The sequence below is a fragment of the Branchiostoma floridae genome, chromosome 3 (assembly GCF_000003815.2).
Source record: "Branchiostoma floridae strain S238N-H82 chromosome 3, Bfl_VNyyK, whole genome shotgun sequence".
In the NCBI taxonomy this organism is placed as follows: domain Eukaryota; kingdom Metazoa; phylum Chordata; class Leptocardii; order Amphioxiformes; family Branchiostomatidae; genus Branchiostoma; species Branchiostoma floridae.
This window is the reverse complement of record NC_049981.1, coordinates 7,197,436-7,210,659: the sequence shown is the minus strand read 5'-3', so window position 1 is coordinate 7,210,659 and position 13,224 is coordinate 7,197,436. Positions and strand designations below refer to the sequence as shown.

The 13,224-nt window shown below is 41.6% G+C and overlaps 1 protein-coding gene across 1 annotated transcript in view; it reads left to right on the top strand.

Annotated features, from left to right (window-relative positions):
- The window catches only part of LOC118410903 (dymeclin-like), a 50,803-nt gene that overhangs the window by 11,519 nt on the left and 26,060 nt on the right, over nt 1-13,224 (top strand). Inside the window, exons 6-10 of the mRNA XM_035812783.1 lie at nt 1,295-1,408; nt 1,949-2,043; nt 2,767-2,854; nt 5,777-5,959; nt 7,464-7,580. Of these exons, the coding sequence (XP_035668676.1) occupies nt 1,295-1,408; nt 1,949-2,043; nt 2,767-2,854; nt 5,777-5,959; nt 7,464-7,580 (597 nt within the window). The remainder of the gene's footprint in view (nt 1-1,294; nt 1,409-1,948; nt 2,044-2,766; nt 2,855-5,776; nt 5,960-7,463; nt 7,581-13,224) is intronic.

Here is a 13,224-nt window from a genome sequence, read left to right as displayed (position 1 = left end):
ACCGGGGTCCGTGGTAGTCCGCGACCAAAAAGTGACGAAAGCTTTCCGAGGGCCCATGTTTGAGTTGACATTTCTCATTATTTCCTGCGAAATGACATTGAACGGTTACATGGCTGAAAAGCGTAGGAAATGGTGTGTTTTTGGTGCAAATTGTGTTTTGGTCCGCGCGTTGCTTCCGCGATATCCCTACGCCTGAATGTAAAGAGGCCCGTGACCTAGATTTACCTCTGAAGCGCTGTGTCAAGCGAAGTTGCAATGCCGCGCGCCGTGGATGATTAAAAAAACTGTAGTACTAGAATTTTCTTTATAATTGGCTGGATTAGTCTTTAGATTTTCCTCTTTCTGGCAGTATCAGTCGTGCTTGCCGGAAAAATCTTCTTCATCTCTTTTATCCAATGCGAAAATGCCCGATTTTGTGCATCATTTTTGACATGAAAATAATGTTTTTTCCCTATAATTTTTCAAAATTAGAGAAGTTGAAGGATCGAAACTCAGTTGGTCTTGTAGCTGAAGGTATATCCTCTCACCCCATATACAGTTATTTTCCTTCAGGATAATTCCCTGGAAGAGATGGTCGCTAGACTTGAGGGTGTGCCGCCTCCATTTGAACCCCCAAATAAACTGGTGTGTGCCCCCTTAAAGATGCATAATCTTATTAACACGTGATCTTACGGATACGTGACATTAGCAATTGGCCAAATGTGCCAGGAAGTTTTTAAAAAACGCACACCTTTTTGTGGCACTGAAAGACAAAACAAACAGGGAAGAGAAGTGTGATGTTGTCTACCACATTCCATGCCAGAGAACTTTAAGGAAAGGGAGTTGCGAGGAATTCTACATTGGCAGGACAGAACGCTCTTTTTATTTCAAGTACAGTATGATATTTGTTTGACTTTGTCAACCATGACTTACCAGGGCTCGAAATACTGGGTGCATGTGCACCCAGGTGCACCAAAAACTGGAGCTGTGCACCCAATTATTTTCTGAGGGTGCACAAGGTGCACCCAAATGTTATCTTGCTATATGTATGTAAAGATATCAAAGTATACTAGTATACATCATCTGGGTAAAGATAATAAAAATGTCTGTCATGGTACTTGTTGAAGAATTTGATAGCTTGTGACTAAGTTTTGTTAGTAGGTTTGTTCTGACATTCTACTTAAATTTAAGTGGTGCACCCAAATTTTTTTTGGTGCTCCCAATTTTTTCAGCTGGGTGCACCAGTGCACCTAATCCCAAAAATGAATTTCAATCCCTGCTTACCTTAAAGTGCCATTTTTTACTCCTGTTTCAGATCCTGAAGTCAGTACCCTGGTACACGGAGAGAACGCTCCACAAAATCAGCCTGGGAGGTCTGCTGATACTGGTGGTCATCAGGACAATACAGTTCAACATTACAAGGATGAGGGTAAGGAAACATATTGATATCTTAAGACGTTTGGGGGTTCCCCAGCTACCTTTTCTCAGGTCATAATGGCTTTTTGTGATATAGTGGTAAATGTGTCTGGACTCTGTGGTATCAGGTAGCATATAAGTGTAAAATGTTTTGTTCAAAGTCCAGAGGTCTTGGGCTCGAGCTTGGGCTCGAGTCCCCTGATATACTCTGACATTGTGCCCTTGGGAAAGGCACTGTACATGAATTTCCTCACTTCACTCAGGTGTTAATAAGTACCTAGCTTCAGTTAGGGCCAGCCCACAGATAGTCAGTAAATATAGAATACAACACGGTGTATTCTGTATCACCTGAGGTACCAGCCCAACCACGGGTCGGATCTGACCCGCGGGAGGGCTGGGACATGTCGTGCCCACCCAAGCATTTTTATGCGAAATGCCCCAGAAGTTGATAAAATTTGGTGTCCTCGAACAAAAAATTGTTTCAACAGTAATGTTCCTATGTCCGAATCAGGTATTCGGTAATACAGTATTTTTCCTTCCCTTCCCTTCCCAGGATAAGTACCTCCACACCAACTGTCTGGCAGCTCTGGCCAACATGTCTGCTCACTTCCACTCCCTACACCAGTATGTTGCACAGAGAATTATCAGGTAAAACATACTGTTTTACAAACTCTTAGTTTTTACCATTGAGTTGAAATTTGCACATAGTTTCAGTATATTTCAGTGGAAGTTTACTGACATACATTGTACTTAGTTAATGAAGCAGGGCTCTAGCCAGCTCGAAATTTTTTTCTGTCAGCCAATTCCCATTGTCGTGAAAACCGCGAAAATTAAGTGAGAAAGACGGAACTGAGACCTTGAATAACGGGTTTTTAATGAGATTATCGTATGCGAAAGGGCGCCGACACACTAAGTCAACAATCATAACAATAGCAAAACAAACAGTGTGTGGCTTTCTGATCATGGACAGCGTCCCCAAGCCGCCTGTAGCTTCCACCAAGAATTTTTGTCCGTCATGGTTAATGGATTGGTTTAAAAATTTTCCGTCACGCGCAGCAAATTTCTGTCAATTGACTTAAAAACGGACGCTGGCTAGAGCCCTGTAATGAAGCTTTGTGTAATAAGTAATGATTTAATAGTTTACACCTTTATATGAATAAGAAATCAACTCCTCTGATATATCACTTAAGTTTATGGATCAAATATTATAATCATGATGATGATGATGATGATTTATAATCATGACAGACGTTAGGCATTTGTTAAGTTTTCATCACTAATTTTCTGTGGAACTTAAACATGTATTGAATTTAATACAATTTGTTATGATGTGTCAGTAATTCTTTTGTATCTTGCTATTTGTCTCCCCAGTTTGTTTGAGCTTCTGTGTAAGAAACACAGTAAATTCCTGGAGCTGGTGACCTCACCTGACCCCACAGTTAAACACTTACAGGACTATGTAAGTACCATCAGTTTGATTGGCTGTATGTACAAATCCAGTGTTGTAGTTGGTTATGAAATTATAGTTAATCAATGCCTCTACCACATGGCTATGGAAATAAGGCACAATCATGTACAGATACTTGTTTGTGTTGATAGAGTCCATTCCAAGACACCATGAGGGTTTTTAGGCGATATTTATAATCAGTCTGAATTATTTTGAATAAAAGAATATCTGAGCCACAATAATCAAATTATTTTCAAAAAGTTGACTAAGAAAATACTCATTTATTTGAATTTCTTTGAATATTTTAGAAACATTTTGAAAGTAACTGTACAAAAATATCTTTATTTAGAATAATTGTGAAACCTCTCTGTGATTATTTCACATTTACAAATATTTACAAAAAATGGTAAACCTGGCCAAATGGTAAAATTAGTTTATTGCCCCCATAAAAGTAAGCCCTATTGTTGCATCTGTATATTTTTAGATTTCACTGCTGGGCACAGGTGGATCCTTTGTGGTGGGCCATTGTTGCATGGCACCCAACCATACTTTGCAAGGATGTGTGAATTGCTATCTTCCCAGCCCACCGAACCATTTACAAAAAATGGTAGAAAATGGTAAATAATGGTAGAATGCTGTTATCATTATTTAGAAACCATTAGAAGTATCCAATTCCACACCATGAATATTTCCAAAGTTTTACAGGACCAGGGAAATATTTATAAAGTTGAAACAGTGTTAAAAATATTTCTGAAGTATCAAATGTCCTAGACATATACTTACAAAACTTTAAAATCAATTCTAAACAATGGCAACAAACATCCGCATGGTGTCTTGGAATGGACTCTGTATTGAATGATTTTGCTTATTGCTTTAAATTTGGCAAATACAGCCACAGTTCTATGAGTATACTTTTATTATGAAATGGACAGTTGGAATTCAAACCCCCTTCCTTTGGATTTGAACCCCTAACCTTTTGTTTCTCTCAGACTTGAGGAGGTTATCCGGATGGTACAGTAACTGTAGGATTTGAACTCCTAACCTTTGGTTCCCTCTCAGACCCAGGACCTGGCCATACTAGAGGAAGTTATCCGGATGGTACTGTAGGATTTGAACCCCTAACCTTTTGTTTCCCTCACAGACCCAGGACCTGGCCATACTTGAGGAGGTTATCCGGATGGTGCTGTAGGAGTTGAACCCCTGACCCTTTGTTTCCCTCTCAGACCCAGGACCTGGCCATACTTCAGGAGGTTATCCAGATGGTACTGTAGTGTAGGATTTGAACCCCTAACCCTTTGTTTCCCTCTCAGACCCAGGACCTGGCCATACTAGAGGAGGTTATCCGGATGGTACTGTAGTGTAGGATTTGAACCCCTAACCTTTTGTTTCCCTCTTAGACCCAGGACCTGGCCATACTTGAGGAGGTTATCCGGATGGTGCTGTAGGATTTGAACCCCTAACCTTTTGGTTCCCTCTCAGACCCAGGACCTGGCCATACTAGAGGAGGTTATCCGGATGGTGCTGTAGGAGTTGAACCCCTAACCCTTTGTTTCCCTCTCAGACCCAGGACCTGGCCATACTTGAGGAGGTTGTCCGGATGGTACTGTAGTGTAGGATTTGAACCCCTAACCTTTTTTTGGTTCCCTCTCAGACCCAGGACCTTGCCATACTTGAGGAGGTTATCCGGATGGTGCTGTAGGAGTTGAACCCCTAACCCTTTGTTTCCCTCTCAGACCCAGGACCTGGCCATACTTGAGGAGGTTATCCGGATGGTGCTGTAGTGTAGGATTTGAACCCCTGACCCTTTGTTTCCCTCTCAGACCCAGGACCTGGCCATACTTGAGGAGGTTATCCGGATGGTGCTGTAGGAGTTGAACCCCTAACCCTTTGTTTCCCTCTCAGACCCAGGACCTGGCCATACTTGAGGAGGTTATCCGGATGGTGCTGTAGTGTAGGATTTGAACCCCTGACCCTTTGTTTCCCTCTCAGACCCAGGACCTGGCCATACTAGAGGAGGTTATCCGGATGGTACTGTAGTGTAGGATTTGAACCCCTGACCCTTTGTTTCCCTCTCAGACCCAGGACCTGGCCATACTTGAGGAGGTTATCCGGATGGTACTGTAGTGTAGGATTTGAACCCCTAACCTTTGGTTCCCTCTCAGACCCAGGACCTGGCCATACTAGAGGAGGTTATCCAGATGGTGCTGTAGTGTAGGATTTGAACCCCTGACCCTTTGTTTCCCTCTCAGACCCAGGACCTGGCCATACTAGAGGAGGTTATCCGGATGGTACTGTAGTGTAGGATTTGAACCCCTGACCCTTTGTTTCCCTCTCAGACCCAGGACCTGGCCATACTTGAGGAGGTTATCCGGATGGTGCTGTAGTGTAGGATTTGAACCCCTGACCCTTTGTTTCCCTCTCAGACCCAGGACCTGGCCATACTTGAGGAGGTTATCCGGATGGTGCTGTAGTGTAGGATTTGAACCCCTGACCCTTTGTTTCCCTCTCAGACCCAGGACCTGGCCATACTTGAGGAGGTTATCCGGATGGTACTGTAGGATTTGAACCCCTAACCCTTTGGTTCCCTCTCAGACCCAGGACCTGGCCATACTTGAGGAGGTTATCCGGATGGTACTGTAGGATTTGAACCCCTAACCCTTTGGTTCCCTCTCAGACCCAGGACCTGGCCATACTTGAGGAGGTTATCCGGATGGTGCTGTAGTGTAGGATTTGAACCCCCAACCTTTGGTTCCCTCTCAGACCCAGGACCTGGCCATACTTGAGGAGGTTATCCAGATGATACTGTAGTGTAGGATTTGAACCCCTAACCTTTTGGTTCCCTCTCAGACCCAGGACCTGGCCATACTAGAGGAGGTTATCCGGATGGTGCTGTAGTGTAGGATTTGAACCCCTAACCCTTTGTTTCTCTCTCAGACCCAGGACCTGGCCATACTTGAGGAGGTTATCCGGATGGTGCTGGAGATCATCAACTCGTGCCTGACGACCTCTCTGCACCACAACCCCCACCTGGTGTACGCCCTGCTGCACAAGAGACACCTGTTCGAACAGTTCCGCACACACCACACCTTCCAGGACATCATTCAGAACATTGACACAGTAAGTTTAAATTTACCACACAGTAGATTATGAAATGTTTGTCATTTTAATGTTCATGATTTTCACTGTGACAATGTGCTGTCTTATATTGAAGTGTTGTTTTGCTTGTCTTTCAATGTATCTCTGTCTGTGTTGCCACAATTCTTAATACCATTCAGGGCTCAAAATACTTTTTTTTTCTGCATACCTGCACTGGTGCAGGAAAAATTACATGCACCATACAATTTTAGCTTTTTATTTAGGAAGTATGGATCATACTAATATTGTTGAGGAAGCATTGCTATTTTTTTTCTTTTATGTGTTAACAGTCAATGCAGCTAATATAAACAGTCAATATACACCTATATCATTTATTTATAAAACCCAGTACATGACTAGTATGGGTTACATGTTAGGTGCAGGTAGACACCAGAAATACCTGCACAGCTCCAATTTTACCTGCACCATATGCAGGTGGTATTTCGAGCCCTGCCATTGTATGCAACACAACATTGCCATACACACACAGTGCTGCTAGCTTTGTCTGTTGGACTGAATGAATTAGTCTTGAATGCAATATTCAGGGTTAGACAAGTTTTCAAAAATTCACTTGTCCTATCGGGCAAGTAAAAAAAAGATTTCCTTACCCGAACCAAATTTTCACTTGCCCGAAATTTAAATTACATTTTTCTATGTATTTTCACTTTCATAAATTTTCACTTTTGTTATTGGCTATCTTTTCCTGTGTTGACCAATGCTTGATGCAATGAGAGTAAAAGGTAACAAATATTTGGTGCACTTGACTTCAAAATTTTAATGACTTTCATGTGCACTGATCAGACAGCATTCAAATTACAATGTCCTGCTTACTATACTAGTGAGACACAACAGAAACAGTTTGGACTGCCGGGTTCACTTCAGAAGATATTTACTGAAAATGACTAGTCACTGAGAATAAAGTACACATTTTTTCTGAGTCAGACTCAGGGGTGAGGCACTGAATGCAAATCTCGTAATTCATCTAATGCATGCATAATGAGCTGCATATGGTGGCCTTTGTTTACCTAACTGACGGGGGAGTTTTTTAGTTTTGATGTGGCCCTATCATCCAAAATCGATGTTTCTACTGGCTTAAAAATGATATGGTCAATAAAGGCAGGCATTCAGCCCCATGTGCTGTCACACTCAGTGGTAATTTGAGCGGGTCACATCTGGAAATTCTTACTTGCCCATCGGGCAAGTGGGGAAGCACTTCTGCTTGCCCGAACAGCACTTTTACTTTCCGGGACAATCGGGCTAATGGACTTGTTCATCCCTGATATTGTTTACTCATTATCTAAGTTGTTGTCGGTTGTTCCTCTTCTTACACTGGGGTTAGACATGCATATTGTTACTTATAAGTTAGTATGAGTATGAGTAAGGAGGTGAAGTCTGCCATCTCTGGTTGCCTTGTTTTGTTTGTCCTTAAAGTGTTTTTTTGTTATATTTTATTCTGATAATTGAAGGAAATTTGTTCATTTTCCAGGTGATCACTTACTTCAACTCTAAGATGGAGCAGTGTCCCACACGACCTTCAGAACCACACGAAGTCTTAGAGGTCATCGAGCTGGGCGCCAGGCAGTGGCCGAGAGACAGACTAAAGGTTTGTTTGTTTGTTTGCTTATTTATATCTCTGTGGGTGACTAACTGTTGGCCTTATACCTTAAACACAACAAAACAGCACAGATTCCATTGTGTATCATTCCTATGATTGTATAGAACACAGTTTAATAGTAACGTATCATCTGTCGTGAGTTTTAAAATCAGTATTTCACTGATCTCTGTTACAGTAATAGAATTATGTTCAATTTCTACCCACATGGTAGTTTTCTTTTAAGTGAAAATGCTATAAGTTATAACAGTTTAGCTCATAATGAACTACTGTAAACGCATTTAAGTTCGCGGGGATTTAATTTCGCGGTTGCGGGAAAAAGGACTTTTCGCTGTGGTTTTAAGTTCACAGTAACACTGTAGACTGCAGTCAAATACCACGATAGAAAAATTTTCGCGGTGGATTTAAGTTCGTGGTGAAGTGGTCACCGCGAAAACCGCGAACATTAATCCACCGCGAACATTTCTGCATTTACAGTATTTTTTCAATGGTCGTGACAGAGACGACAGACACCATGTACAGCCAATCTATCTACAGCTTCATTGTAAAGGGTAAATTCCCCTAGCTCTTTCTGACAAGTAGAATTAACAGTTCCACAGCTTTATGTCCTGTCCTAAGGACTGCAACCCTTTCTAATAACATACATGTCTGGTGAGTGACACAGTTCCAAAAGCAGGGCTGCTAACCACTGGACTACACATACATAGTTGGTTTTCACAACAAACCGATAGCTGAGCAGTAGTTTTGTAACAAAGTGAGTTCTACATGGCAGTGATCCAATTTTACCAATTCTCTAAAGAGTCAGATGCTCCAGATATTATTGTTAATGTATAGTATACAGTGTACACTCCTTTACATTTGGGATCGCATTATATACATCGCAGTGCCATATAAACATTTAATGTCTGTGTAACTACATTTCTTTTCGGACAGCATCTGTAAGCAGCAAGTACATGTATAGCTGCAGTACAATGTGAACCAGTCAGAATAGCCCAGAGCAAGGTGACAGACGGCAGGGCTCGAAATACTGGGTGCATGTGCACCCAGGTGCACCCAAAATTGGAACTGTGCACCCAATTATTTTCTGTGGGTGCACAGGGTGCACCCAAATATTTTCTTAGGTTTATGTTTGTAAAGATATCAAGTATACTAGAATACATCATATTCTCGACATCTAAGTGTTAGTGAGACAATGAAAATGTCTGTCATGTTACTTGTTTAAGAATTTGATAGCTTGTAACTAAGTTTTGTTATTACTAATAATGTTTTTTTTTTACATTTAACTTAAATTCAAGTGGTGCACCCAAAAATATTTTGGTGCACCCAATTTTTAAAGCTGGGTGCACCAGTGCACCTAATCCCAAAAATGAATTTCGGGCCCTGGACGGTCACTGAACTAATTCACCTGGTTGTGTACAAGGAATGTTGTTATTTAGCATCTACTACAGCGGCGCTCCCGAAATATACGTCAGTTTGCGCGAAACGTGTTGCGAAATTTCGCAGAACTCACTCCGAAATTTCGCAGAACTCACTCCGAAATTTCGCAGAACGCAGTCCGTAATTTTGCGTAACGCACTGCGAAATTTCGCAGAACGCACTGCGAAAGTTTGCGTAACGCACTGCGAAATATCCCCCTGCGTAATCGAAACACCCATGCGAAAGCCTTCTACGTAAGAAATCTTACGCAAATTTTGGTCGTTAATGAGCAGTGATTACACAATGCAATCAACATGACAATTGATCGTCCTTATTATCACGTATTCATTGATAAATTGTAGATAATATGGGGGCTGGAAAAGCGTGGTGGGAGCGCAACTCGGAGAACGTCTGACCGCGTGGCGGTGCGGTCCCAAATCATGAACAACATCAAATAAGTAGCCGAATAAATTACAAACAGAAGGGTTAAGAAAAGTCGACGTAAAACTGTTACACGTTCTTTGATTGAGGACCGAAATGACATCGAACAACGCAAGACATTAAGGGTCAATGACCCGTAGATAGCGTACTTGCGTAAACCCAGGATAAACCGACACGAAACCGGCTCTACTCTAACGTTACATCGTCATTTCTATGTAGACGGACTGGAAAACTACGGCAGATTTCACAAGCAAACAATCTAGTCTTGTATCTGATTATCTTAAGTTCTTGAAATGTATGTTAGCAGGCCCAATTTTAGTATTCCGCGACAAAAAACAATCATTGTTGTTGTTGATGTGAAAATCGTGTTTCGCGTAATTTCTTCAAGATGGCCGTCGCAGCAGCAGCAGCAGGAAAGCAAGGTCACAAGGGGTCAGTGGACGACTCCACTTTTAAAGTAATGTGGTAAAATATGGAAACGTGTATTCTGATGTATAGTATATCATATAGTGATTGTGATATAGGAACGATTAATTTTAATTAAATGGATTTCTGTCAATTAGACACTACACAATACAAAGTTGTTCTTTGGTCAAAGAAATGAGCCTTGAAGAGAAAAGTTTTCTTTCCACGGGACCACTTCGGCATAATGGTACATGCAGACAAGCCAAGCCTTGCGAACAAAGGATTTTGCAAGGCTCCTTGTTTTATTATTGTGACGATTTGATTCTTAGAAATGACTATGAACTTGTAATCAGCAGTAATTGAAGGTCTAATCTTTGTCGGCAGCTAGAGGCATTCAGCGAAGTTGCTGGTGACTCGCGTTGTGAGTCACCCAAGCCGATTTAGGAAGGAAATTTTTTATGGCGGCGCAGACGCTGGCTTCGTGTTCAGACAATTCTCACTGTATAAAAAATAAGATAACCACGCAAATGTCTGTCAGTTTTGACTCAGACATACGATGGCGAAGACAACGAAATGCTAGAGACGCAATGATGTTGCTGAAGACAGTTTAGGTCAGCCGGCGTTCCGAGACCTACAAGTCGACGGTTCCAACCCAACTGTTGCATGTTGTAATAATTCTTGCAATAGTTTTGAACTCATTCTAAGCCCATTCGCTGTTGTGAGTTATGGATTATGAATGTTCCAACGCAATGTACTAGTAATTATTCTTGGCTTGGATGTTAGCCCATAAATGACAGCTAATGTCATAACAGACATAACGTTACGCAATTTTACCAGAAAAAAAGGGAAAGGAATGGCGTTAAAGTTAGCTAGTGTTGATTAATCGTTAATGTGACATTTTTTCCTCTTGAAAGTGGAAATATAAGACATGCAGGATTTGCGTGAATTGGTTATATATTGTATACATGTGTAAAACCATATAATGCCCGTCCATAATTCCTAGATAAAGCTATACTCCTTCGTAGTAGGCATTGATATCTACTTTTCTAGAGGATTAGGATTCAGGTTTTCATCCGCCGACTTGATTTGGAATGACGTTGCTGGTCGTCCAGGGTGCAGGGGCCAACAAAACCTACCTTTTGCTGACGAGCTCCTGTGTCGGAACATCGATGTCAGCCTCTCCTGGTCGTCGGACAATGGACACATGGCGCAACCTTGCTGCAGGGAATTCATCCAACCTTGCAGCGATCCTAGATTTAGACACCTTTTTCTTCGCAAGTCTGAATATATTCAATATAACGTTACATTATGTATAATGTAAAACGGTATCAAAGTTATATCTGCTCGGTCATAACCTGTATTTCTAGCTAGAATGATGCTCAATGTAACGTTATTGGTATTGATATCATATTCATAGCTACTTTTCTAGACGATATCTAGGATTCAGGTTTTCATCGTCTGGCTTCACTTGAAATGACGCTGCTGGTCGGCGGGGGTGCAGAGCCAGAGGGGTCCAACAAGACCTACCTGTTCCTAACGGAACTCTTTGGAGGAACATCGCTGACGGCCGCTCCTGGTCGCCGGACAGTCGAACGAAGGAAACAATACAGGGCATTCATTCAACATTATATTATGTGTTTTAATTTGTTAACTGTATTTTGTCTGCGTATCTGTTCAAACGTGTTAGTGTCATATAGTTTAACTAATATTACATGTACTTCTATGTAGTAAAGCATCGATAGATAATGATTTTGTAAGCCAGCGTAATGGGATTCGGGTTTCTTGCTTGGCGCACTGCTGATCATCGGGGTGCAACTTAGCCAAGGAGACCTACCTGTTCCTTACGGAGTTCTGTTTCTTACGGCATCGCAGACGGCAGCCCCTGGTCATCGGACAGTCGAACGAAAGAAACAATACAGGGCATACATTAAACATTATGTGTTTAGGGTATACATTCACCTTATGTGTTTTCAATGTATTTATTAACCGTGTTTTGTCTGCGTATCTGTTCAAAGTTCTGTTAGCGTAACTAACGTTACGTGTACATTTGTACTTCTACTATGTATTGGTAGTTGTTTTTATAAGATGGGATTTGGGTTTCCATCCGTTGGTTTCCTTGGTATATTGCTGATCATCGGGGGTGCAGCTTGGCCAAGAAGACCTACCTGTTACGGAGCTCTTGGGTCGGAACATCACTGTCGGTCGCTCCTGGTCGGACAATCGACGCAACCTTACTGCAAGGAACACATTCAACCTTGCAGCGATCCTAGCTTCTGACGTCTTGGTTTGACAACTGATACAGATATAAGGCAATAACTATCATAAGCTCTTGGTTTTAAAATGTTGAAATAATAATAAAGAGTTCGTCCATATATTTGAGAAATTGTGTATTTCCAATTCATGCTGCAAGACTGTTGAGCGGGGATTGTATGAATGAGTACAAAAGCAAAAAAATATACCGCTTGAAAAATAAGGACGCTGTTAGCAGCGGTGACGATCTAGCCCTAATTTAAACGAGTCGTTTATCAATTAGACACTATCGGACTAGGTGCGTCTCAGAATTATTGGTGGTGAGATTTAAAACCAGACCAGTCTAATGCAATGCTGATAATATAAACATCAACAAATGTATACTACATCATATCCCAACATATAGCGTTTAAAACCCGATCGACCATCATCTTTTCAAAATGTTGGAAATACGGTAGGTACATCACTAATATGTGCCGGTGTATGAAGAAACTCCACCTTTTGTCATCTTGGTGCCATCATGTACTTAGTATCAGTTTAAACTGCAACTGACAAAATGTAAATACGAACAACCGAACCAAAAATCTGTATGTCAAATGTTACCGCCTTTTTTGCCGGGGCGCCGAAGGCGCCCGGCTTTGTGCCCGGTTTAATGGTTCGTCCTTGGATGGGTCTGCTATGGTCGCAAAATGTACCGTGCGTTTTTACGACAATTCTCAGCCCTTCTCAGCCCTTCAAATAAACGCAATGTACCGTGCGTTTTTACGACAATTCTCAGCCCTTCTTAGCCCTTCAAATAAACGTTGTAAGAATACTGTTTATCCATGACCTCTACTCGTACAGAAAACATTGCAGCGCTCATTAGCAAAGTCTAGGAAAGGAAAATGTTTCTTGATTTGCAGTAAAACACTGGTCATGTAACATTTGAGGAGTTGTCGTTAAATCGCACGGTTCATTTTGCGATAGCGTTGACGGGTCCGGGTATTTAGCGGAATAACCCGGAATAACCCGGAATAACCCGGAATAACCTTAATAAAGGATGAAAGCTACCGAAATACAGTGTGCTTTGATAAGTTAAGATCGCAGAATGCAATATTTTGGCATAAAATAATGTATATATGGC